The 26,527-nt window shown below is 34.5% G+C and overlaps 1 protein-coding gene and 1 pseudogene across 1 annotated transcript in view; both read left to right on the plus strand.

Annotated features, from left to right (window-relative positions):
* Positions 1-26,527, plus strand: part of LOC149783026 (b(0,+)-type amino acid transporter 1-like) — a 161,134-nt gene that overhangs the window by 116,969 nt on the left and 17,638 nt on the right. The window contains exons 7-10 of the mRNA XM_089934614.1: positions 948-1,047; positions 15,233-15,277; positions 17,426-17,549; positions 25,749-25,852. Of these exons, the coding sequence (XP_089790740.1) occupies positions 948-1,047; positions 15,233-15,277; positions 17,426-17,549; positions 25,749-25,852 (373 nt within the window). The remainder of the gene's footprint in view (positions 1-947; positions 1,048-15,232; positions 15,278-17,425; positions 17,550-25,748; positions 25,853-26,527) is intronic.
* LOC149783028 (uncharacterized) lies at positions 9,643-10,912 on the plus strand (annotated as a pseudogene).

Consider the following 26,527-nt stretch of genomic DNA (forward strand, 5'->3'; position numbering starts at 1 on the left):
ATAAGTGGAATTGTGTTATAATAAACTGCATTATAATGGGTTTTACCTGTATATGTAAGTGATAAGAGGTTTACAGATACATCCGGTTCCATGGAATTTGATGATATGATCTGCTATTATCAGGTAGAAGCTGCTAACTTTATGTGTGTATGTGTGTGTGTGTGATTTGGATTTTTAACGTAGCTTTAACAATTTTTCTGTCATATCGCTACAATGTCTGTAGTGTGACAGTTTATAGTGATGTCTAGCACAGGGGCATCATGCCGCAGACATGGAGCATGATGTCCCACCCAGTCACATTATTCTGACACCAGGCCGACCAGGCCTAACACTAACCTCTTAATGCTGAGCACGAAGCAAGGCAGCTGTTAGTACCATTTTTGTAAGTCTTTGGTATGACTTAACCGGGGATCGAACCCATGACCTCCTGCATCTGAGGCAGATACTCTAACCACTAGGCCACCGGAGTGGTACAACTAACTTTGTATTATTACATATATCAGCATCAATATATGCTTCTTGGTGGGAAATCAGTACATAGGTAGTCTTGGAAATATGGTCATCTAGTTTTCATACTTATAACAGCCACAATAGCTTTTGAAAGGGCTTTACTTAGCAATAGTTCCATTTAAATGTTATCTTATAAACTTGCTTATAAGTTGAGTCAAACTGCAAAGAACATAGTTCCTGATCTGCCATAACATAATGTGTCCGCAGATCAGGATCTATCTTGTTTGTTCTACTTATTACTCCTAACAAGCTGCACAGACCCAGATCTGTCAGTGTATTATGAAACAGCAGATCTGGATCTGTAAAGTTTGCAGTTGTACTCATTTTATAAGCAAGTATATACAGTATGCCTGACATGGAATTGATGAATTAAAACAAAAATTTAGAACTAGTAATACCTGTTTTTGCAGAAATTTAGTACATATTTCACTATTTAGGTGAAAGGGGGTCATTAGACGAGGGGTTTGAAGACACCACTGCTTCCTCAGCTCTCATTGCACTGGCATTCTATGATGGACTCTGGGCATACGATGGATGGTAAGTACAGTGTTCTTTGACTTTTAAGTGCCTCATTATTGTGTGATCTCTCATTTAACATGGGAGCCTGAATTTAGTAGCTTATTATTAGTTTTATGTAATTAGTCTATGAATTCTGCAAAATTGTCACTTTTTAAAATAATATTTTACATTTTAGGTATTTCTTTGGATACAGGTGAAAGAGTATAAAATATTACAGCACCAAGATTTACAACAAAATTACTTCCCTTTTACTCCAGTTATTGTAATTGATTGGTACACAAACTTCAGTTTATGAACATGAAGAGTAGAATGCAATGTACAGTGCACCAGATGAATAGTATATCACAGTCAGAAATTGGTGACATAAATAATGAAGAGGCAGCAATGAAGAAAATGTCTGAGGAAAAATCGAGCTACATATCAGTAACATATTACCTGTCACTATTGTTTAGCTTTTACCATTTCTGCCATGGAAAAAACCCTTATCCATGCCAGATGCACCATCATCCTGTTGTAGAAAGTTTTTAAAAAACGTGCATTGGCCCAGTATGACTTTATGACATAAGCCCATGTACAGTAGTGTCTCTTGAATTTTTTTCTGGATGGCATCTTGTCAGCAATGGAAACTTTTCACTTGAGGAAAAATTATTGCTGTGCATGACATTATTTCATATTCTTTTTAATTAGGGAACATTATCCATTGGTCTGTTACTTATCAAAAGTTTGTTTGATAGTGAAGAGTAATAATTTTCAGTGTTTTTGATCACAATGACTCCCCTACCCCTCTCTACACTTCATCGGTTCAAGAATTACCTTTTAGGTAAACAAAACAGAGGGTCATCAAAGGTGACTTGAATATTATTTATATATATATATGCATTCATGATAAATGTTTGCTGTTTGTACTGGGGTGCAAGTTTTCATTGTTTTGTTTAATGTAGCGTCCATTACAAACAACTATTTCATCTTCTAGCCTGGTAGTAGAGATTATACATTCCTCCATTCATTAATTGTGGCATAATTTTTAATTCATAGGTGACATTCATTTACCTGTTTACACCTCAGTTTGTAACACTGCTATAAGACTTGTGCTTGTTGGTAAGTATTAAATATAACACAGCTAATTATTTAATTTTATTTCACAAAGTGTGAGTAAGTGTGGGCACAAAAAGTCCCCATGGAACAACCATACCGCATGTCTTTTGTGCACAAAATGTACATGAATGGATGGATATCCAGCGTGTTTATGGTGTCCTTGACCTCACCAAAATGAGGCATATGTATAAAGAGAGAAAGGAAGTGCCTTCTCCCTCTTCTTCAGCTGAATCATGAGGATTACAGAGTTCATACTGGGATTCACTGTGTCACCCCAGATAAAAGATGGAGGGACAATGCCTTCTTTGTCAGAGAAACTTTCTCCTCCTTTCTTAGTTTGATGTTGGAATTTGATGCACTTCCCCAAATACAAGGGAGAGAATCAGCACCTTCCATGATATAGAGAGTGTGTCTTCTAGGAAGAAGGCAGCAACACCCAGTAAGGGCTATAGTCTCAAAGCTGGGATCATGTGTACCCCCCACCTCCAACTACAGGAGCTACAACTACAGCAATTTCCTTAGCTTGAGAAAATGTTTACTCCTGTCATAGAGAGTGATTGTACCCACCAGGGCCAACATTCTCCAAAGTACTCAAAACACTTCTATAGCAATGAGCAGTTTGTAGAAATACAAGAGGTTTATGGGCATTCTAGCTCCTATAGTTCTGGAAATAGTCCTCCTTCATATGTGAGTTACCATTGGGTTCAGGTAAACAGTCATTGACTGGTTACTGATCATTGGTTTCTGGTGATGAAACTGGTCACTGAGTACACATCAGACACTGGTTACCAGTCTCAGGTCAATGAACATACAGCAAAAGAGGACTGGGCAAATGTAACCACCTTTCTCACATTTGCATTCAATCCAGTCAGATGTGGAGTTTCCTCTTTCAGTGGAGTGATCTTAGTTATCATTTTGTAGTGTCATAGATAGCTTCTGCATGGCCATCTAGCAGTAGAGGTATTTGGTGATGGAGATCCATGCCTTCTAATCAGGAGGTAGCATACTGGAAGGAGACGGTCACACCCCCTTTGCCAAAGAAGATTTAGAAAAGGCAGTCACAATGGACAACTCAGTCATGCCCTGTTTGGATTTGCATTATGACAGTGTCCCATTTCTTGGCCTTCCCCAAGAGAAATCATTTGAGTTCTAATAGTCCTGCATCCCACTGAGTTAGTGATCAGGATGATGATGTGTTGTCTCTGACCTGGTAGATTTCTGATGAAATTATCAACAAGAAAGAAGAGAGGGTTCACTGTCCTTTTCCTTTCCCAAGAATTACCATTATTCGATATTGCCTATTCTTTTTCAGTGATTATTGATCATTGGCAGTAGTAGCAAAAATGTCAAGAGACACCTTGTCCATTGACATGTTGCTGTTGGTGGAGTTCCTTTACCTCCACAGAGATGTGATTTTGGACACTTCAAAAATATTGCAAGAGCCTGTTTTTGGATGTTCCTTGGAATCAAGAAACATCATTAAGGACAAGGGGTATGTCTTTCACTTTTGCAAAATGCTGTCTTTTCAGAGGTCAGGTCAGGTATCAGGGAAGATTGATGGGTCCATTCCATGGTGAAAAAGGGTTTATGTCTGTCTTTCATGGAACTCCTTCCATTTCAAGGAATTCCGTCTTGTTCCAACAAATATAACCAAATTCAATGAAGAGGTGTATACCCATCTTCAGAAGGGCACAGTAGAGATTGCATCAAGCATCCATTCACAAGCCTTCTACTTTCTGATACCCAAAAATGGCATAAAACTAAAGCTCATCATAGATATTTCTGTCCAATGTAAATTACAGCAATTTCCTCTGCACAAGAATTACTTCTGCTTTTGTATAGGATATGAAGTTTGCCAACTCTGAATTATGGCATTTAATCACAGTGACTCAACTAGAACTTAAAGTGAACCTAGAGAAATCAGATCTCTTTCCTTTACAGGATTTTGTTCATACAGGATTGAATTTCCTCACCTATCTAGGCCAGAGTTGTCTCCCCCAGACATGATATATAGAATCCTGGATCTTTTGATTACTCTATAGGCCAAGACCTTGTTGTCAGACAGGCTTTACCTTCCTCCTCTGGGGACCTTGAACTCCACAGTGGAACTGACACCTATAGGAAGACTCTCCAGTTTCTCCTGTTTGCAATCTAAAAACCAAACAATAATTCTCTTTCAGCCCCAATTCCACTAGAGTCAACATTTCAGTAGCACAAGTGATGGTAAGATCAAGAAAAGTTTCTGATTGAAGTTCCCTGCATGACTCCAAACCCCAATCTTATCTGTGTACTGACATGTTGGTTTCAAGGTGGGTGCTCATTTAAAACAGAAGGAGTACTTCTCCAGGGCTGTTGATCCTGGGATAAACCAGAAGGAGTACTTCTCCAGGGCTGTTGAGCCCAGGATAAACCAGAAGAAGTACTTGTCCAGGGCTGTTGATCCCAGGATAAAAGTCTCATTCATATAAGTAAGCTGGAAATGAGAGTTGTGCTGTTTGCCTTGAAAGGGTGCATATATCAAAATTTAATAAAGGGTCATTGCATGATCTCCACAGACATCACATTGGTGATTGCATACCTCAAACAAGAAGGAGACTCTCTTGTTCATTTTCATTGCATGGAAGTCTGAAACATTCTGTGCTAGGCAGAGTTAGAAGGAATTACACTCCTTGCTTTGTTAGGAAAGAAAAATATATTTTTGGATAGTTTGTCCAAGACATGCAATGTGGTTCAAATAGAATGGTCTCTGCATGAAGCAGATGCAGAGTCCTTGTTCAGTCTATGGGTGAAGCCTCTAGTGGACTTGCTTGCAATGAGACTGAAGAACAGTCTCCTGTTTCATATCACACCAGTCCCATACTAAAGAGCCTGGGCAGTGAATGCCTTAGCCTAGGGTAGGATTGTCTATTTGTGTTTGCATTCTAACTCTTTTTTGATTGATTCCACAGGTACAGGTAGAAGGTTAGGACAACTCAGATTATCCTGATAGTATCTCTGTGGCATCTAGGTTCTTGGTTTGGTTCACTGTCCTCTTTAACCTGTTGATGGATACACCAACCCAGGGAAAATCTGCTGTTGTAGAACAAGGGGTCTCTTTTGCACAACAGTTCTTAGATTTGCCACCTTCATGCTTGATTCATCTCAAGCGATCTATCTGCCAGGTGAAGTTTTTTAATCAGATCACTCACAGCCTGCATTGCTCAGCCCAGAGATCATTTGCCTCCCTCCAGAGCCTATCATATAGAGTGGAGAATGTTTTGTGATTGGTGCAATAGGAAACACATTAATCCTAGCTGCTTCTCTCTTTCTATGGTAGCAGATTTTAAATACTTCCTCTATGAAGACAAATCATGTTCATCTTCCACAATCAAAGGTTAAAGGCATCCCTTTCAAGCACAATTAAATCTCCACAGGCCTGGCCATAGGATGGGATCTCACTTAGTCCATCTTATTAAGTATTTTAAGTTGCAGATTTTGGTGTATCATTCTTCAATTCTGAGATGGACTTTCATGTTTCATGGTCCATGCCAAAACCCTCTTATGAACATTTGAATGAGGCTTCATTTGAAAATCTTTCATTTAAAACTGCTTTTCTTCTAGTTATATCAGGGGGTACTTGTGTTCTATTTGGCAAGGGTAGGAAATGGTTTTTCCTTTCCTTCAAGGGTTCAGCTGATATTTCAGCATCTACCATCTCGAGATGGATTTAACTCACCATCATGAGAGCTTATTGGTCAGTCACTAACCTTTTATTTATGAGAATGATAGCCCATAAATAAAGGGATATCAGTAGTGCCTATCTCTGTCATTCATCCTTGTAGGACATCATGAAAACTGTATTATGGCCTTTTCCTCCTTTTACCTTCGGTCCTTTTTAAACCAGAGCCAAAGATTTTTTCTATCGCTTTGTCCAGGAGTTATGGCCAAAAGAGTGACCCAACCTGCTTGTATTTAAAAGCAGGGAATGCTTCTCATTAAGGTGAGTAATTTTGTTCTAGCTGAGGTCATCAACCTCCCTTCATACTTACAAATTCAACCAAGCAATAGTGACTTGTATTATATTACTGATATTAAAATGTATTTAGGGCAGGGGGATGAATTATTTTTTGTTGTATTCTACTTACCTGTCATTATTGGTTGCCTTACTCAGCCTCCATTCTGACATCTGTCTATTGACAAGGAAAGTCCTAGAAAAAGAATGGAAATGCTATAGTACATTGAAGTAGAGTCAGACTCGGTCAGTGCACATGTTCCATGAGCGTTTTAGAACAGGAGGATAGTGCATCTGGCACAGATGAGGATTTTTCCATTACAGGAAAGGAAAGTTAAACAACAGAGCTGGGTACCATGAACATTTTTGTACTGCAGTATACTGTTTTGTAAAATCATAATAATTTTTTTATATCATTTTGTCATTTAAAGTGGAAACATGCTGTCTAATATAATCAAATTCATAAAAAGATTACTCAGGAATTTCCATACATTCCCATATTTGCTAGTCAAGGTTCTGATATGTTAACCCTATCTATACCTTAGTGGATCGATTAGATATTTCAGTGCTTTGTCCTAGCAACATCTATTGGATTTCATAATTGCCTCCCTTAGTATGTGATGCCAACTTACCAATAGCATGTAACAACAGTGCTTTGTACATTGACCAAAAACGGTAGAGGCAACTGACTTCAGAAAATACTTTGTAAATTTAAAATCGAAAGTATTACTACATGCCAGAGAGATAACATTGGGCTGGCAGCAGAATTTTTTTTATTATTTATGAGTCAAATCCAATTTTGTGCTCCCCTTCTCTCTTTCATGTATGAACAGTGTTCAAATTTGAGCAAGCTGATTTTAATTGAGACCCAAAGCACTGAAAAATCTGATCCACCAAAGTGTAGATTGGGGTAATGTATCAGAACTTTGGCTAGCGAAGTTGGTACATTCCTTACTGCCAAAGTACCAGTACATTGAAAATGTACCATGGAGCATACCATCAGAAAAAGTACCATGGTAAACTGGTATATTGGTAATACCATGCATCTCTACTAAACAATAGTGACAGATAAGTATTACATAATTAAAATAAATTTTACCCCTCCCCCATCCAAATACATTTTGTTATCATTATTTTCTTCTTTAAAGTGAAAGATATTGAGGAATGGACACAACATGTCATACAATACAAAAGCATAATGCTTAATAATGTCTTCATGTCATACAATACAAAGGAATAATATCCAGTCATGTCTAAGGAGTAATATCCAATCATGTCTTACAATACAAAGCCATCAAGCTCAGCAATGTCTTGATGTTGTGCATTACAAAGGCATAATGTCTAATGATATCTTGATGTCATACAGTACAAAGGCATATTGTCTAATGATATTTTGATGTCATTCAATACAAAGGCATATTGTCAAATGAAGTATCGATGATATACAATATAACCCTTTACCTCATAGAGTGTATGTCTTTTTAGCCCTTCAATACACATGTAGCAAAGTTACCCAGTGCAGTGCGCAATAAAAAGAACACCTGTTACCTATTTGACTCCATACACATAGGCCTGCCTGTTAACTGTTGAGTAGTTTAGTGTATGTTACATTTAACAGCAATTTTAACCATTTTACATTTTTGGTAAACATCTATTATATGTGGAAAAATTTAAGAGTAAAGTCTGATCATTATAGCTGTGTAATTTTATTTCATGGAAGAATTTTTTTATGTGCTTTAGTATCTTGAGAGAACTTGTTCACAGTCAAGTCAGTGAAGCCGTGTGACCAACTGTATCTGCCATTTCTCATACTCGAAATTTACAAGTTCTTTGTCTGTGTCTACACCACTAAGTCATCTGAATTTGATAATTTATAAAAAGCAGTTGCTGCCTACATCAATATCAGATCCTTTACCTAAGTTATTGAAGTTTTCATAGTTGTGAATCTAATCGTGAAAACTCCGTAAGTACTAAACGAAATCTGTGGCCTCCATTTTGGAGAGTGGAGAATATGACCCAGTTACTTTGATTAGCAGATTTCAACCAGAGCATAAACGGTGACCACATGATCTGATGTAATCGTCATTCGCAGCAATGCATGTAGTATCTAATAGGGGTTTTTCCCCAAAGATGGCGCTACGAAAACCCGCTCAATGTATTTCAGTGCCATGTAACATTTTTAATTTTATGATTTTATTGGAAAATAAAATCAGTGAGTTTTATCACATAATAAATGAAATCTTAAAACTGCAATCATTTCCAGTGAAATTTTTGAAATCAAAATATGTTAAACTTGTTTCTCAAATGAAATAATCACTCCTCTTTAATGAGATCCATTTATGTCAGATTTTAGAGACTAGACTTTACTAGTTGAAATTTTACCTTCCAAGTTACTTAAAGGTTTACAAATCTGTTCAGATTCACAATAATCATGAGTAACTCATGAAATATAACTAGGACACAGTAAAAAAATTGGTAAACTTGCTAGATTACCTTTCTGTTTATTGCACTAAGTTAATTGGTTTCATACAGTCCTGAAATAGTCAAAATTACATTTATACTGAATCTTTTACATAGTTCTCTGTTAATCAAATCAGCTAAACCATTACAATATGGCCCCAACTCTATCTGTGTGTCTAAGATAAATAAAAAATTACCACCTTAATAATTTCACCAATAGTAGGCATTTTTTGTCCATGGCTTAAAGTAGGCAGCAAGATATCACATGTCTCATGATAATGGTAACTGTTGTCAACTATTTTAATATACAGGATGGATGCTGTAAGTGTTCAGGATGTTTACTAAGTACTGTACAGCTATACTAGAACAGTGAGTACTGTACTGTTATACTAGAACACCGACCACTATACTACTATATGGAACAATGAGTACTTTACTATACTATACCCCTATACTGTAATACTGAGTACTGTACTGCTATAATAGAACACAGAGTACTTAACTGCTATATTATAACAGTGAGTACTATAATGTAATTCTATAACACTGAGTAGTATACTGCTATATTATAACAATGAGTACTGTATTGCCAGTGTTTTCTCCAGAGGGCATTTGTCACATTTTTGATGCATTAAAATTGACAATAATGCAAAGAAATTTACTATGTGTTTGTTGGACATAATTGTATTAGTAAACTTGCTTTTTAGTACATCAGAAGCATTCATCTTTACTAGATGTTTTCTCTCAGCACTGTTATTCTAATAAATCAAGACTGCACAATAATGATTCTATATTCAGTTACCATGCGATAATACAATGCACTGCATGCTAACTAAAACCAAAGACGATATGATCAGTGAAATCATTTCCAGGAAAATGTCAGAGCCAAAACAGAACAGATTGACTGTATTTTTTACTCAATCAGAAAAACAAATGTTATGAAAATGTTGAACAGGAGATTAGCATGCCATCTACCACTAATCCTCACTGAAATCTGTAACAAAATAAGCATTTAGACAAAACGGGCTGATACAAATGCGTGGTTAAAAAAATATGAACATGGTAACATGTATTGTGATATTTTTGTTGTTCTAAGTAAAGGAATAACCCATTCATGCATGGATGTACAAATTTCAGACAGTCTACAAGAATTAGACATCATTCCTCCTTGTAACATAAGGCAGCTTTAAAATCAAAATCTTTGTGTGTAAATATGCCAAAGCAAACCCAGTCATTATTCAAGAAAGATGAAGCAGTAGTTGGAGCTCTTCGGTTGGTTTATTAGCTAGCAAAGGAACAAATGCCAATACCTAAGCACAAGTCTTTCATAAATCTTAACAGACTCTAGGTTTTCACTTTTCCTGAGAAATTAATTGTTTGCCAGACTGTTGCATATGCATCACATGGTCTAGAAGAGATGCTAGATCCAAATGCTAGTGTCTTGATGGACTCTGTAAGCAAAAAATTTTGTAACAGCCAATTTATAACAGTACTTCTTGATGAGAGTTGTGATCCATCAGTGACTAACACTTGTATATGCAGTAATTCTTTCCCCTGAATTGGAAGTGGAAACACATTTCATTTGAAATATACAATGCTGCCACCAAGGCTGTCTATTAAACAGACATTGACAGAGAGAGGCATTTTATTGGAAAACGTGGTATTAGTTGGTTCTGATGGGGCTTCAGTGATGCCAGGGTCCAAAAATGGCTTAGTGGCATTTATTAGAAATCAGGACTCACCATTTATACTTTGTGTTCATTCTACTGTATATAGATTAACACAGTATTCCAGTCAGACCACAGAGAAAGTACCATACTTCAAAGTATATCAGCAGATACTGTGACATATTTTACCATTTTAAGATATTGGCTGCTTGAAGTAGAAGATAAAAAAACCTGGAAGGTACTATAGGAGCCTAACTTCATATTTAAAGAGATTTGCAGGCTAGTTTGGAGTCAGAAAATGATAGCATTGCTAAAGGGCTTCTTCAAGAAGATCATGAGGTTAGTTTTCATCACAGCAAGTCATTGGTTGATGGATACAATCGCAAAGATAACCCAATCTCAGTTTTCTTCTTCAAAAGGACGTAATCTGAGCTTGCTCTTTCAAAAGGAGAAAATAGATATTGAAATGTTGAGACCAAGTTTTGATAGTGTAATACAAGAGTTGGTATGGATTAAGACAAATGATGTCCATTTTCTTTCTGAATTGCTAGCATTTACTGGGGAGAAGTTGTTTGAGTTTAAGGGAGTTGACACAGTGAAGACTCCTGATCTTTGCCAACAGTTTTGGACAAGAAGGGAGAGTTTCATTAGTAGTTTGATCTGGAAATAGCAGTCTATCTGCTGTGCATAGTGTGTCATTCTTGTTTGAAGATGAAAAAAGAAAAAAATTGTTTTGAGTGGAGTTGATCATTTTATAAAAATCATATCATTGGGACTGCCGTATAAGGTTATCATAATAATCAGGTTATCATAATAATCAGATTATCATAATAATCAGGTTATCATAATAATCAGGTTAACATAATCAGGTTCATATCTGAACCTGTATCTGACATTAGACTCTTACAGAATTCAAAGTAACATTCTCTCGTCTCTTAATTCATGCAACATTAATTTGAATGCAATTCTTCTGTTCAGTTATATTCTGGTGAACTTGAAAACAGACTATAATAAAATCTAACATTGCATTACACAGTTCAGAACTATCAAATTACAGAATAAATATTAGAATCAAACAATTCTATCCTATAATACTTACAGGAAAATACAATTCACAAACCTCTACAGCTGGATATATATTATGACCTAAAGTGGGCTGCTTACTGACAAGACTTACTGTAATGTGAAATTTGAATGTACCATGAGCCTATATAAACACAGGCTATGTTGCAATGCATGGCCTGTGCACTCAAGGTAAATTAGTTTTCCCTGCAACTTGTTACACTGATTTCAGTTAAAGCCACAAGCGATTAATCTATAATTGACATAGCTAGTAACATGCATGTAAAACTTGTGTTAACTCAAGAGGATGTTGTTCTTAAATATTTGATCATGTAGGTAAATGTAAATATAAATATCCTTTCATATCAATTTTTTGTTTATTCTATAATTTTAAAAATCACTAAAATTGAGTATTTTAAAATCCTGTGATCACATTTATATTGTAAAGACCAGGTAAGACATATTTATGTTGTGTTAACTGAATTGTATGTCATTTTAGATACATATACATATGTCTGGGGTGACCCCACAATTTTCAAAATGACCCCATTTATGCTAAACAAGGGGTCATTTGAAGCTGGAGAAAACACTGTATTGCTATACTAGAACATTGAGTATTGTACTGTTATACTAGAACATTGAGTACTGTACTGCTATGCCTATACACTGAGTACTATACTGCTGTATTGTAATACTGAGTACTATGCTGCTGCTACATTATATTACTGAGTACTAGATTGCTATGTTATAATACTGAGTATTCTACTGCTACATGATAATACTGAGTATTATGATGCCATATTATAGTGCTAATCACTACACTGCTATATTATAACACTGAGTACTATACTGCTATATAGTAACCTTGAGTACTATGCTGCTATATTTTTACACTGAATAATATACTGCTATATTATGATATGGAGTACTACACTGCTATATTATAACACTGAGTACCATATTTCTGTTTTGTAACACTGAGTACTATGCTTCTATATTGTAACAGTGAGTACCATACTGCTATATTGTAATACTGAGTACTATACTGATATACCATTATTATAACATTAACATATTACTATATTATAACACTTAGTGCCACATCTTCTCTTTTCTTATGGCAAACATAAGGAATTTTCTACATCCTTGTTCATTTCAAAATGTAAGCCTGTGTATTGCAGCATAATTTGATAAATTAAAATTATTTGCATCCCTCATCATATATTTTGTACCCTGCTCATGAAAGTTGCATGGTATTATAGTTTACTATTGTCCATCCAGGGTAGTTGGGTTTCCTTTGCAGTTTCTGGATTATAATGTTAGTTTCTGACAGATTTCAGTTCAGTTTGGTACATATATTCCTTGTATCCCAAGGAATAACCTTACTGATTTGGCAGTTTGTAGCTGCAATGTCAAGTTAACTGTTTCCTGTTTCCAGATACCAACTTCAATTTTAGTCAACAGAGTTCATTCCAACTTGATTTATATGTTTGTTACTCTTTCCCCAGATTTTAACTGGTTTTCATTTACACATAATATTTGTTCTAGATAATAGAATTCAACAAAATTGAGTGCCTTCATTCTTCTTAGAGCTAGAAAGAACCTTTCTAATTTGGCGTTAATAGCTCCAAGGTCAAGATCATTATTGCTCAAGTATTTTATATTTTCTATTGCAGTTTATCTTCTCCTTTTAATTTGAAAATCATTTGAATGCAAGGGATGAAACTAAGTAAAAGTGTGTTGTGCATCATATTTGGGGTACTATATTCAATGTCAAGGTCACGACTTAATAGTTTACCAAAACACTTTCCCCCTCAATAACTTTAAAGCTGGTTGAGATTGGAAATACACATCACAAGTGGGTTGTGTCATGTAGCAAGGTTCTAGCTACATATTGTATGTTTTCATCACACTCTCGTTTCTGCTCTATAACTTTAATGCCATTTGAGATTAAGGCATGAAACTTGGTATACTTACACATAATCACTAGAAATTGTGTTGTTCACTATATTTGGGGTCTGCAAGGTCAAAGTCACAGCTCAATATTTTTGTCATTATCACGATTTCCCTTCTGTTTTAAAGCTTTGAAGTCATTTTGTGTGTGTGTGTGATTTGGATTTTTAATATAGCTTTAACAATTTTTCATTCATATTGCTATGATGTCTGTAGCGTGGCAGTTTATAGTGATGCCTAGCACTGGGGCATCATGTCGCAGACATGTAGCATGATGCCCTACCCAGTCACATAATCCTGGTTCCAGGCCCACCAGTCATAACACTAATTTCTTAATGATGAGTGCCAAGCCTGGTAGCTGTTAGTATCATTTTTGTAAGTCTTTGGTATGACTTGCCCAAGGGTTTGAGCTCATGACCTCCTGCATCGAAGGCAGATGCTCTAACCACTAGGCCACCAGAGTGGTCATTGAAGTCATTTTTGATTAAGGGGTGAAACTTGGTATACTTGTATATCATCACTAGAAAGTGTGTTACATACCACTTTGCAGGTCCAATTCTTTATGTCAAGGTCATACTTCAATATTTTGCATTTTCCATTTCACTTTCCCATCCACTCTGTAAGATAAAGGATTTTAAGATTAAGGAAGGAACCTTGGTATTCTCAGATTTATTATAACCAGATGCGTTGGTCTACCATATCAGGGAATTTATGTCATCAGGGTTACTGTCATGGTGTCATATATTGATTTTTTTCTTATACTTTCCTTTCCACTCTTTAATTTTTTAGCCATTGGAGACAAAGGGATGAAACATAACTCTATATCATAACTAACATGTGTCTCACATGCCATATTAAGCATCATGTCTTTGAGGTCAAGGTCACAGGTCAAATACTTTAGGTTTCTCTTTTTTTCAGCTTTATATCATAAAAGCATATCATCTAGCTCAGTCAAGTTTTTTTTAAATTCAAGGTCAAAGTTACTGATACATTTTGAAAATTCTTTTCTGCACTTTTCATCTCATGCCCTTTGAGATAGGACACTGAAACTTGGTTACTTTCCATGTCTGGCAAGCAATTTTACAACTCTGTCTTAAAGGTCACTGTCAGATTTCATTTTCGTGAACTTTTGTGACCTCAATATGGTAGGCAGGGTCACAAAATTTCACTGAATTTGCCTGTTGTCAAACTTTTAGATGGACTGTATTATGTTATGATGTATATTTGTTTGTTACCAATTTTGCAAGTTGTCTACTATCTACAGTTACCAAATAATCTGGATGGCTTGTGCATAGAATAAGAATGAAGCTTATTGAAATTTAGGTCAAAAGGTGAAAGATTATGGTCACTGTGACTGAAAGAAGAAAAAATGTTTTCTGCACCATAGCTAAAGTTCTCTATCATCTAAGGTTACCAAGTGCACATGGCTTGCACATGGGGTAGGGAAGAAGCCAATTGATTTTGTATTCAATGGGTCAAAGGTTAAAGTCCACACAATAACATTAGTTATAGATGACATACCTCAACCAAACTTTGTGGATGGCTTGTTCTTGGGATATGATAGGAGTCTGCTGATTTTGGAGTCGAAAGGAAAAAGAGTCAAGGCCACTGTGACTGAATGGAGAAAAATGGTTTCTACACATTAACAGCAGCTCTACTTCAATGACTTGGACAAACTTTGTGAATGGCTTGCACAAAGAGTAAGGAAGAAGCCTATTGATATTGGGGTGGGAAAGTGAAAGGTCTTAAAGTACATTTGACTGAAATAAGAAAATGGTTTGCAAACAAAATGTCAGTTATCTTAGAGAACTTTTAAACCTGGCATGCCCATGTGCCATTCGTAGTACATGTGTCCTTACGCTTGAATAATTGAATTATGTGTGATTGTTCTTAGGAAACACATGGTGTTTTTGTAGAAAAAAATGGTAGAGTTGGATAGAAATTGAACTATATTATCAATTTATCATTTTTTCAGGAATAATCTGAACTACATCACAGAGGAGTTGAAGAACCCATCTAAGTAAGTTGCTAAAAATGATTAATATGGTTATAAATGAAAATTGCATTGGAGGAGAACGAAACAGTTTAGCTATTGTCTCCCCTGCTTTGTCATAGGCAAGGTAGAAGAGGAGTCATTCATTTCAACAGTGGCAGTGCATTTTTATGAACATTTGTTAAAGTTTTGGTAAAAGTTTTTCTTTGTGTTAGTAAGTATGTAGCCCATTAATGGATAGCTTTCAGATTTCATGATATAATCATTAAGTATTGATTGTTCATCTCCACACATTTCTCACCTCCCCATACCTCATCAGAAAAGAACAGCATCATTTAAATGTCATGGTTGCATTTTTGGTTAACATTTTTCTAAATGGTCACAAGTGCCAAATCCTTTGTTGGGTTGCTATCATACCTAAATAGTAGAATATATAAATGTTGACATTTCAGCTCCATACACCTGCAAACCCCCTTTTCTAATCAAGGTCGAGGTTATTTGAAAATTTTGAATAAATGTTTTATTATAGTCTAAGTTCTCAAACCCTCAGATGATACCTTTTATGCTTGGATTGCAGAATCAGAAGATCTGCCCTTTCATATTTTTGTACCCTAACTCCCTTTGTAACCTACAAACAAGGTTAACATCACTTGGAACTCTTGGTTAAGGTTTTGGTTAAAGGTTTTGTGTACGGTAGTAAACCCAAACTCTTTTAGACTCGGACATTAGCATTAGGGATATCAGCCTGTTCATATCCAAGCACATCAAGGTCATTGGATATCTTGGTTTCTGTATGGTCATAAGACCCAAACCCTGTGTGTGTTAGTTATTATACTTAGACTGTAGTGAACTTTGCCCTTTCATATGCATTCATTGCAAGCCTCACTCTCACAAACAGGCATGAGCCTGGTCAAGTTTTTAGTTGAAGTTATTCATATTTCCATAAGTCCTGAACCCTAGAATGGGTATCCATCATATTAGGACTGCAAAATCACTAAGTACTGGACTTTGATATTCATCTGATCCTCAGGCAAGGTTAGGTTCAAAGTCATATTGTAAAACACATATATGCAGGGGAGCAAGCAAGAAAAAATTCCTTTTGAATTTCTTGTAAATGTAGAAAGTGATATGTGTACTGTCCATTACTCACTTCTAAGTTCTCATGCTCATTTCTGCTTACAGTGCTATGGTTGCATTGCTTTTCTTTACTCATTTGGGAGTCAACTTCAATGTTTATTATATACATAGTAAATGAACACTGTTGTTGTGATACATAGTAATATCCATGTTATGGATAGATGTTGTTGTGATATATAGTAACATCCATATCATGGATACATGTTGTTGTGATACATAGTAACATCCATGTCATGGATACATGTTGTTGTGATACATAGTAACATCCATATCATGGATACATGTTGTTGTGATACATAGTAACATCCATGTCATGGATACATGTTGTTGTGATATATAGTAACATCGATATCATGGATACATGTTGTGATACATATTAATACCCATGTTACAGATACATGTTGTTGTGATACATAGTAACGTCCATGTCACAGATACATGTTGTTGTGATACATAGTAACATCCATGTCACAGATACATTTCATGTATCTGGAAGTGAAAATTCTTTAATATTCAGTACATATGATAGACAACTTGACTCTGAATCCATGATTTTAGTAACTAAATTGTAAATTTCATTTTTTTTTATTAGACCAAGTTTTATTTAGAATTTGAAAAATTGAAAACCAGATACATAAATTTAAAAAACAACAACCATCAAATTCAATATGGAACAAGATGATTCAGCTGGAGAGTCAAGACTGGAGACTTTGAGTCCCTTAAGTAACATCCATGTCACAGATACATGTTGTTATGATACATAGTAACATCCATGTCATGGATACATGTTGTGATACATAGGAACATCCATGTCACAGATACATATACTTTTTTCATCAATAGTCACAAGTTACACCAATAGAAAAAAAGTTTATCAGTATTTCAAATATTTTATGAACATTGTTTAAATTAAACATTATTGTCTAATATAATTTAAAATTTTGCAAGATATATGTGAACATCTTTATTCAGAAATTCATGCTGATTAATTATGAGTTTGTAGAGGATGCATGTGAAGAATTTCTTCTATTGTTTTAGAAATTTACCAAGAGCCATAATGATTGGAATCCCTCTAGTTACTATATGTTATGTCCTGACCAACATCTCCTACCTCAGCATCATGACAAAAGAGGAGCTGCTTCTTTCCACAGCTGTAGCTGCTGTAAGTATTGGTTATAATTACTGGTACAAATAATTATTCCAGGAGGAGTTGATATAATACATGGTATAGTCACTGTAAGTATTGGTTATAATTACTGGTACAAATAATTATTCCAGGAGGAGTTGATATAATACATGGTATAGTCACTGTAAGTATTGATTATGATTACTGGTACAAATAATTATTCCAGGAGGAGTTGATTCAATACATGGAAATAGCTGCTGTAAGTATTGATTATGATTACTGGTACAAATAATTATTCCAGGAGGAGTTGATATAATACATGGTATAGTCACTGTAAGTATTGATTATGATTACTAGTACAAATAATTATTCAAGGAGGAGTTGATTCAATACATGGAAATAGCTGCTGTAAGTATTGGTTATAATTACTGGTACAAATAATTATTCCAGGAGGAGTTGATATAATACATGGTATAGTCACTGTAAGTATTGATTATGATTACTGGTACAAATAATTATTCCAGGAGGAGTTGATATAATACATGGAAATAGCTGCTGTAAGTATTGATTATGATTACTGGTACAAATAATTATTCCAGGAGGAGTTGATTCAATACATGAAAATAGCTGCTGTAAGTATTGATTATGATTACTGGTACAAATAATTATTCCAGGAGGAGTTGATATAATACATGGTATAGTCACTGTAAGTATTGGTTATAATTACTGGTACAAATAATTATTCCAGGAGGAGTTGATTCAATACGTGGAAATAGCTGCTGTAAGTATTGGTTATAATTACTGGTACAAATAATTATTCCAGGAGGAGTTGATATAATACATGGTATAGTCACTGTAAGTATTGATTATGATTACTGGTACAAATAATTATTCAAGGAGGAGTTGATTCAATACATGGAAATAGCTGCTTTAAGTATTGATTATGATTACTGGTACAAATAATTATTCCAGGAGGAGTTGATTCAATACATGGAAATAGCTGCTGTAAGTATTGGTTATAATTACTGGTACAAATAATTATTCCAGGAGGAGTTGATTCAATACGTGAAAATAGCTGCTGTAAGTATTGATTATGATTACTGGTACAAATAATTATTCCAGGAGGAGTTGATTCAATACATGGAAATAGCTGCTGTAAGTATTGGTTATAATTACTGGTACAAATAATTATTCCAGGAGGAGTTGATATAATACATGGTATAGTCACTGTAAGTATTGATTATGATTACTGGTACAAATAATTATTCCAGGAGGAGTTGATATAATACATGGTATAGTCACTGTAAGTATTGATTATGATTACTGGTACAAATAATTATTCCAGGAGGAGTTGATTCAATACGTGGAAATAGCTGCTGTAAGTATTGGTTATAATTACTGGTACAAATAATTATTCCAGGAGGAGTTGATATAATACATGGTATAGTCACTGTAAGTATTGATTATGATTACTGGTACAAATAATTATTCCAGGAGGAGTTGATTCAATACGTGGAAATAGCTGCTGTAAGTATTGGTTATAATTACTGGTACAAATAATTATTCCAGGAGGAGTTGATATAATACATGGTATAGTCACTGTAAGTATTGATTATGATTACTGGTACAAATAATTATTCAAGGAGGAGTTGATTCAATACATGGAAATAGCTGCTTTAAGTATTGATTATGATTACTGGTACAAATAATTATTCCAGGAGGAGTTGATTCAATACGTGGAAATAGCTGCTGTAAGTATTGATTATGATTACTGGTACAAATAATTATTCCAGGAGGAGTTGATATAATACATGGTATAGTCACTGTAAGTATTGATTATGATTACTGGTACAAATAATTATTCAAGGAGGAGTTGATTCAATACATGGAAATAGCTGCTTTAAGTATTGATTATGATTACTGGTACAAATAATTATTCCAGGAGGAGTTGATTCAATACGTGGAAATAGCTGCTGTAAGTAATGATTATGATTACTAGTACAAATAATTATTCCAGGAGGAGTTGATTCAATACATGAAAATAGCTGCTGTAAGTATTGATTATGATTACTGGTACAAATAATTATTCCAGGAGGAGTTGATTCAATACATGAAAATAGCTGCTGTAAGTATTGATTATGATTACTGGTACAAATAATTATTCCAGGAGGAGTTAATATAATACATGGTATAGTCACTGTAAGTATTGGTTATAATTACTGGTACAAATAATTATTCCAGGAGGAGTTGATTCAATACGTGGAAATAGCTGCTGTAAGTATTGGTTATAATTACTGGTACAAATAATTATTCCAGGAGGAGTTGATATAATACATGGTATAGTCACTGTAAGTATTGATTATGATTACTGGTACAAATAATTATTCAAGGTGTTGATTCAATACGTGGAAATAGCTGCTGTAAGTATTGGTTATAATTACTGGTACAAATAATTATTCCAGGAGGAGTTGATATAATACATGGTATAGTCACTGTAAGTATTGATTATGATTACTGGTACAAATAATTATTCAAGGAGGAGTTGATTCAATACATGGAAATAGCTGCTTTAAGTATTGATTATGATTACTGGTACAAATAATTATTCCAGGAGGAGTTGATTCAATACATGGAAATAGCTGCTGTAAGTATTGATTATGATTACTGGTACAAATAATTATTCCAGGAGGAGTTGATATAATACATGGTATAGTCACTGTAAGTATTGATTATGATTACTGGTACAAATAATTATTCAAGGAGGAGTTGATTCAATACATGGAAATAGCTGCTGTAAGTAATGATTATGATTACTAGTACAAATAATTATTCCAGGAGGAGTTAATATAATACATGGTATAGTCACTGTAAGTATTGATTATGATTACTGGTACAAATAATTATTCCAGGAGGAGTTGATTCAATACATGGAAATAGCTGCTGTAAGTATTGGTTATAATTACTGGTACAAATAATTATTCCAGGAGGAGTTGATATAATACATGGTATAGTCACTGTAAGTATTGATTATGATTACTGGTACAAATAATTATTCCAGGAGGAGTTGGTTCAATACATGGAAATAGCTGCTGTAAGTATTGATTATGATTACTGGTACAAATAATTATTCCAGGAGGAGTTGATTCAATACATGGAAATAGCTGCTGTAAGTAATGATTATGATTACTGGTACAAATAATTATTCCAGGAGGAGTTGATTCAATACATGGAAATAGCTGCTGTAAGTAATGATTATGATTACTGGTACAAATAATTATTCCAGGAGGAGTTGATTCAATACATGGAAATAGCTGCTGTAAGTAATGATTATGATTACTGGTACAAATAATTATTCCAGGAGGAGTTGATTCAATACATGGAAATAGCTGCTGTAAGTAAAGATTATGATTACTGGTACAAATAATTATTCCAGGAGGAGTTGATTCAATACATGGAAATAGCTGCTGTAAGTAATGATTATGATTACTGGTACAAATAATTATTCCAGGAGGAATTGATTCAATACATGGAAATAGCTGCTGTAAGTTTGGTTAAGGATGTATGCAGTTATTCCATGATAGAGATTTAAGAGTGTTATACTATTAGTGGTTTGTAGGCTGTATACTCTTATAGGCTTGTAACAGTCAATACCAGTGGTGGTTGATAGGCTGTAATAGCTTGTAATTGCAATAGTGATTTGTACACAGTATACTCTTATAGGCTTGTAACAGTCAATACCAGTGGTGGTTGATAGGCTGTAATAGCTTGTAATTGCAATAGTGATTTGTACACAATATACTCTTACAGGCTTGTAACAGTCAGTACCAGTGGTGGTTGATAGGCTGTAATAGCTTGTAATTGCAATAGTGATTTGTACACAATATACTCTTATGGGCCTGTAACAGCTCTTAATACCTTCATTGGTATGTTGGCTATATAGTCTGATAGGCATGTAACAGTTTGTAGTACCAGTAGTGATTTGTACTATATACTGTTATAGGCCTGTCTGTAATACCAGCACAGCAGTTTGTAGTACCAGTAGTGATTTGTGCTATATAATGTTAGAGGCCTGTCTGTAATACCAGTACAACAGTTTGTAGTACCAGTAGTGATTTGTACTATATACTGTTATAGGCCTGTCTGTAATACCAGCACAACAGTTTGTAGTACCAGTAGTGATTTGTGCTATATAATGTTATAGGCCTGTCTGTAATACCAGCACAACAGTTTGTAGTACCAGTAGTGATTTGTACTATATACTGTTATAAGCCTGTCTGTAATACCAGCACAACAGTTTGTAGTACCAGTAGTGATTTGTACTATATACTGTTATAGGCCTGTCTGTAATAATAGCACAACAGTTTGTAGTACCAGTAGTGATTTGTACTATATACTGTTATAGGCCTGTCTGTAATAATAGCACAACAGTTTGTAGTACCAGTAGTGATTTGTACTATATACTGTTATAGGCCTGTCTGTAATACCAGCACAACAGTTTGTAGTACCAGTAGTGATTTGTACTATATACTGTTATAGGCCTGTCTGTAATACCAGCACAACAGTTTGTAGTACCAGTAGTGATTTGTGCTATATAATGTTATAGGCCTGTCTGTAATACCAGCACAACAGTTTGTAGTACCAGTAGTGATCTGTACTATATACTGTTATAAGCCTGTCTGTAATACCAGCACAACAGTTTGTGGTACCAGTAGTGATTTGTACTATATACTGTTATAGGCCTGTCTGTAATACCAGCACAACAGTTTGTAGTACCAGTAGTGATTTGTACTATATACTGTTATAGGCCTGTCTGTAATAATAGCACAACAGTTTGTAGTACCAGTAGTGATTTGTACTATATACTGTTATAGGCCTGTCTGTAATAATAGCACAACAGTTTGTAGTACCAGTAGTGATTTGTACTATATACTGTTATAGGCCTGTCTGTAATAATAGCACAACAGTTTGTAATACCAGTAGTGATTTGTACTATATACTGTTATAGGCCTGTCTGTAATACCAGCACAACAGTTTGTAGTACCAGTAGTGATTTGTGTTATATAATGTTATAGGCCTGTCTGTAATTCCAGTACAACAGTTTGTAATACCAGTAGTGATTTGTACTATATACTGTTATAGGCCTGTCTGTAATACTAGCAAAACAGCTTTGTACCAGTAGTTATTTGTGATATATGCTGTTATAGGTCTGTCTGTAATACCAGTACAACAGTTTGTAGTATCAGTAGTGATTTGTGCCATATACTTTTATAGGCCTGTCTGTAATACCAGTACAACAGTTTAGGCCTGTCTGTAATACCAGCACAACAGTTTGTAGTACCAGTAATAATTTGTACTATATACTGTTATAGGCCTGTCTGTAATACCAGCATAACAGTTTTGTACCAGTAGTGGTTTGGGCTATATGCTGTTATAGGCCTATCTGTAATACCAGTACAACAGTTTGTAGTACCAGTAGTGATTTGTGCTATATACAAATTCATATGTTTTGTTGATTTAGGTGGAATTATTTATTCACTTTATTATTCTCTGGAATTACAAAGTGCTCAATGATATTCTTGGACAGAAACATTAATTTGGAATTATAGTGAATTCAGACAAGGATATATTAGATTATATTACTGTGATTAATTAGAAGACTTACCACAACATCACACTTCAGGCCTTTGGTACAATTAGTACATTCTATACTACAAGCATATCAATGAACACAACTGGAGTATTTTAATCATAACTTTATTCATTAGGACTGGTGATAGAATTTTAGGATAATTTGGGATTTAAATCACATTACTGTAATTTCTTTTTAAAATTTCACTTTGTATTCAAGAAATAAATTTTTGTTGAATTTTACAAAACTTGTTGGGGTTTGCTCTTTTCTAATACTTAGTTTAAGACGATAGAACATGGAAATATAAAATCCACATGGCTAATATGTGGGCTATTGACCAAAATATTTAAGTTAGCCTGTGCAGGTTTTCAAAACCTGTGTCTTTATATGTACAAAGAATAATGACACAGATTCTGTTGGGACAGATATTCTGTGCAAACACAGATTCTGTGTTGACACAGATTCTTTGTCCATGAGATTTTCTTGCAGACATGGTGAAGGCACAGGTTTATGCAGCTGGTATAATGAATTTCCTGTAAAATTGTCAAGTTTTGGACAATGCCAACGTGACAGTGCAATTTAACAATATCATATAACTAAGTTTTACCTTTAACTGATAGATTCAGTTAGGAAATTATCAAGGAGATTTAATATCACAGAAGTCTATGCAGTATTTTTTTTAAATGTGTAAAAAAAATCAAACTGCAACAGTCTTAATTAATGGATATGTATTAAAAACATAATGACTCAGTACATAAAATAAAAAGCCCAATTGCATTATTCTTTATACAGATTTTTTAAAACTATCTTTCTTGCATAACTGACTCTTTCTGTTTTTGCCTCATTTATTTCTGTATCATCCTTCAAGTTGTTTGTTTTGCACCAACAGCTTAAATATTTAATAGATTACAACATACATGTAATCTTGGTTAGATTTACATGTACAGTTATCATAATAAGCAAGTCCTAGTGAAAATGGAACTGAAATTTCACAAGTATTTCATTGAAATTTCATTGAAAGTTTTGGTCAAAATATTAGTGTGATTTAACTGAAGTTTTGGATATCAACCTAATGAAAATATGACTGAAATTCTGTTGAGATTTCACTAAAATTTAAGTAAATTTTTCTTGAGATTTCACTGAAATTTTGACTTAAACTTTCACTGATATTTTGGTGAGATTTCACTAAAATCTTTACCAAAACTTTCACATAAATTCCATTGAATTACCAGTGAAATTTGACTGAAGTAGTGAAATTTTACTGAAATAGTGAAATTTGACTGAAATAGTGAAATTTGAGAGTAACTAAAGACTATTTTTACTTAAATTTAAGTAATGTTTCGATGACCTTTAGAAAAACGAAATGAAATAATGGATATGAATTATACATTACTTTATTAACCACAATAAAATTTCAATGTAAATAAACAAAATTATACAGCTTTTATGAGATGACATATGGAAGTTGTACTGTAGACTGTACTTTTGAATATACAAAGTATGATGCTGTTGTGATTGCTGAAGTCAAATGAGCCCTCAATCCATAAACAGCCATGAAAAACATTTACTATGATATAATTACACTGCTTTTACTCAGAATTCTAACACAGTTAAAATATTTTGCTAGTATAAACAATAATAGTAAATACCACTCATGTCATTGAAGGATGATTCTACTTGTGGGCCAGGAAAACAACTTTGCCAAGATATGACCATCTTTGATAGACATGGGTACCTGGCAACAATACTATCACTTCCATAACAGTGATCTATACATTGTTCCTCCTTAAATTCTGGAAAGGAATCAGTTTGGAATTGTATAACTTTTAAATCTGGTCCAATTCCTTCACATTAACATGCTCTTGTAGAGTTGGTAATAGTTCAGATCTTTATGGTGAAATTCGCAAAATGCTAGTCCTGGAATTTAGTTTTCTTACAGATTGACCAATTACATTCCCAGTGACTTTGCATTCAAGCCATTCTCATTTCCACTTAAAGACTTTGTTTGAAATCTTGTTAAGTTCTACAATCAGAATGCAGTTATTTGGGAATCTGTGTGATCATTGTACTTCAATGCATAAACTTGAAAACTTAAAAATCCTAAGTTAAAAATCCATCTCCCTTGTGTCAGCATGTTTTCCAAGTTCCCATTCATATGTCTTGGTCAGGACTAAATTGTATTTTACTGCTGGAACATGTTTTAATTCCATCTCATGAGCAGGCTTTCTGCACAAGAGGTGGAATCCTGTTCATGGTCAAGCACCAGGGAATCTGTGTTTAAATTACATGTCCTGCTCATGCGAAACTTGGTTTACAAATTTTTCTTAAAAATCCACACAAATTCCTTGTAAAAGCTGTGCCATAGCCAGGCAGATTCCTGTTCATGATTTTGTTTGGGAACAAGTATTACTCCCAGAACATGACAGAGTGAAGAAATTACTGTATTTTAAGTGTAAGATTATGGTTAAAAAGTTCAACAGCAATAATAATAATACTACTACTAATAATAATAATAAATCTAGCACAATATATGAAGCATCAGCAGTTGAAATTTGAGCAGTGATATTAATAGCAGCTGCTATGATAACATTTTTGTTTTTATTCAGACCTGGGGAGATCGTGTTCTTGGGGTGGCAGCCTTTATTATCCCAATATCTGTTGCTTTCTCTACCTTTGGTGCGGTTAATGGATCTTGCTTCACTGGAGGAAGGTAAGGCATTAGACTCCTGTCTTGTCCAGTTCTTACATGTCTGAAAGACAAATTCCAAGTTCTGTTGTGACTTCATGACATTTCTTTTGATGTTGACCCACACAAAATGTTTATACAATAAAACTTTGTTAACTCAAAGCATCAATTACCATATTTGACATAATATGTGCACTGTTTGTCTAAATATTATTATTAAGGTACATTTCATGAGTTTAAAACTCATCAAAGAAGCACACACTGGCAAACTCAAGAGTAATCATTTGTATGTACATGCTAGAAATGGTTATCTCCCTTTTTGTACATTGGATGCTCTCCACTGAGAAAGTTCAATCTCTTCCAATATGATAGTGCTGAATAAAGCACAAATCCAGTTCAATTTAGAGACTGATTTAACCAGCAAAGATAGTGGTAGTGAGGAAAAGTCGTGTATGGTTATAAGTTCAAAAAAAATAACGATGTTTTATGCAGCTGTTAGCATCCACTTTTCCTCCTAAGAGATATATAAATAGACACAGTTTCAGCACTGAACATTTTTGGTGTAGAATTTTTTTTCTTTGAATATGTAACTTAAATACTATCATTGCATTAAAGACACACTCAGTCCCTTTGTAGTGAAGTCTTGTTTGCAGTTTTGTAAGCCTAAAACTTAGTGAAGTCTTGTTTGCAGTTTTGTAA

The sequence above is a fragment of the Sinohyriopsis cumingii genome, chromosome 15 (genome assembly GCF_028554795.1).
Source record: "Sinohyriopsis cumingii isolate HCF-2022 chromosome 15, ASM2855479v2, whole genome shotgun sequence".
NCBI classification, from domain to species: Eukaryota; Metazoa; Mollusca; class Bivalvia; order Unionida; family Unionidae; genus Sinohyriopsis; species Sinohyriopsis cumingii.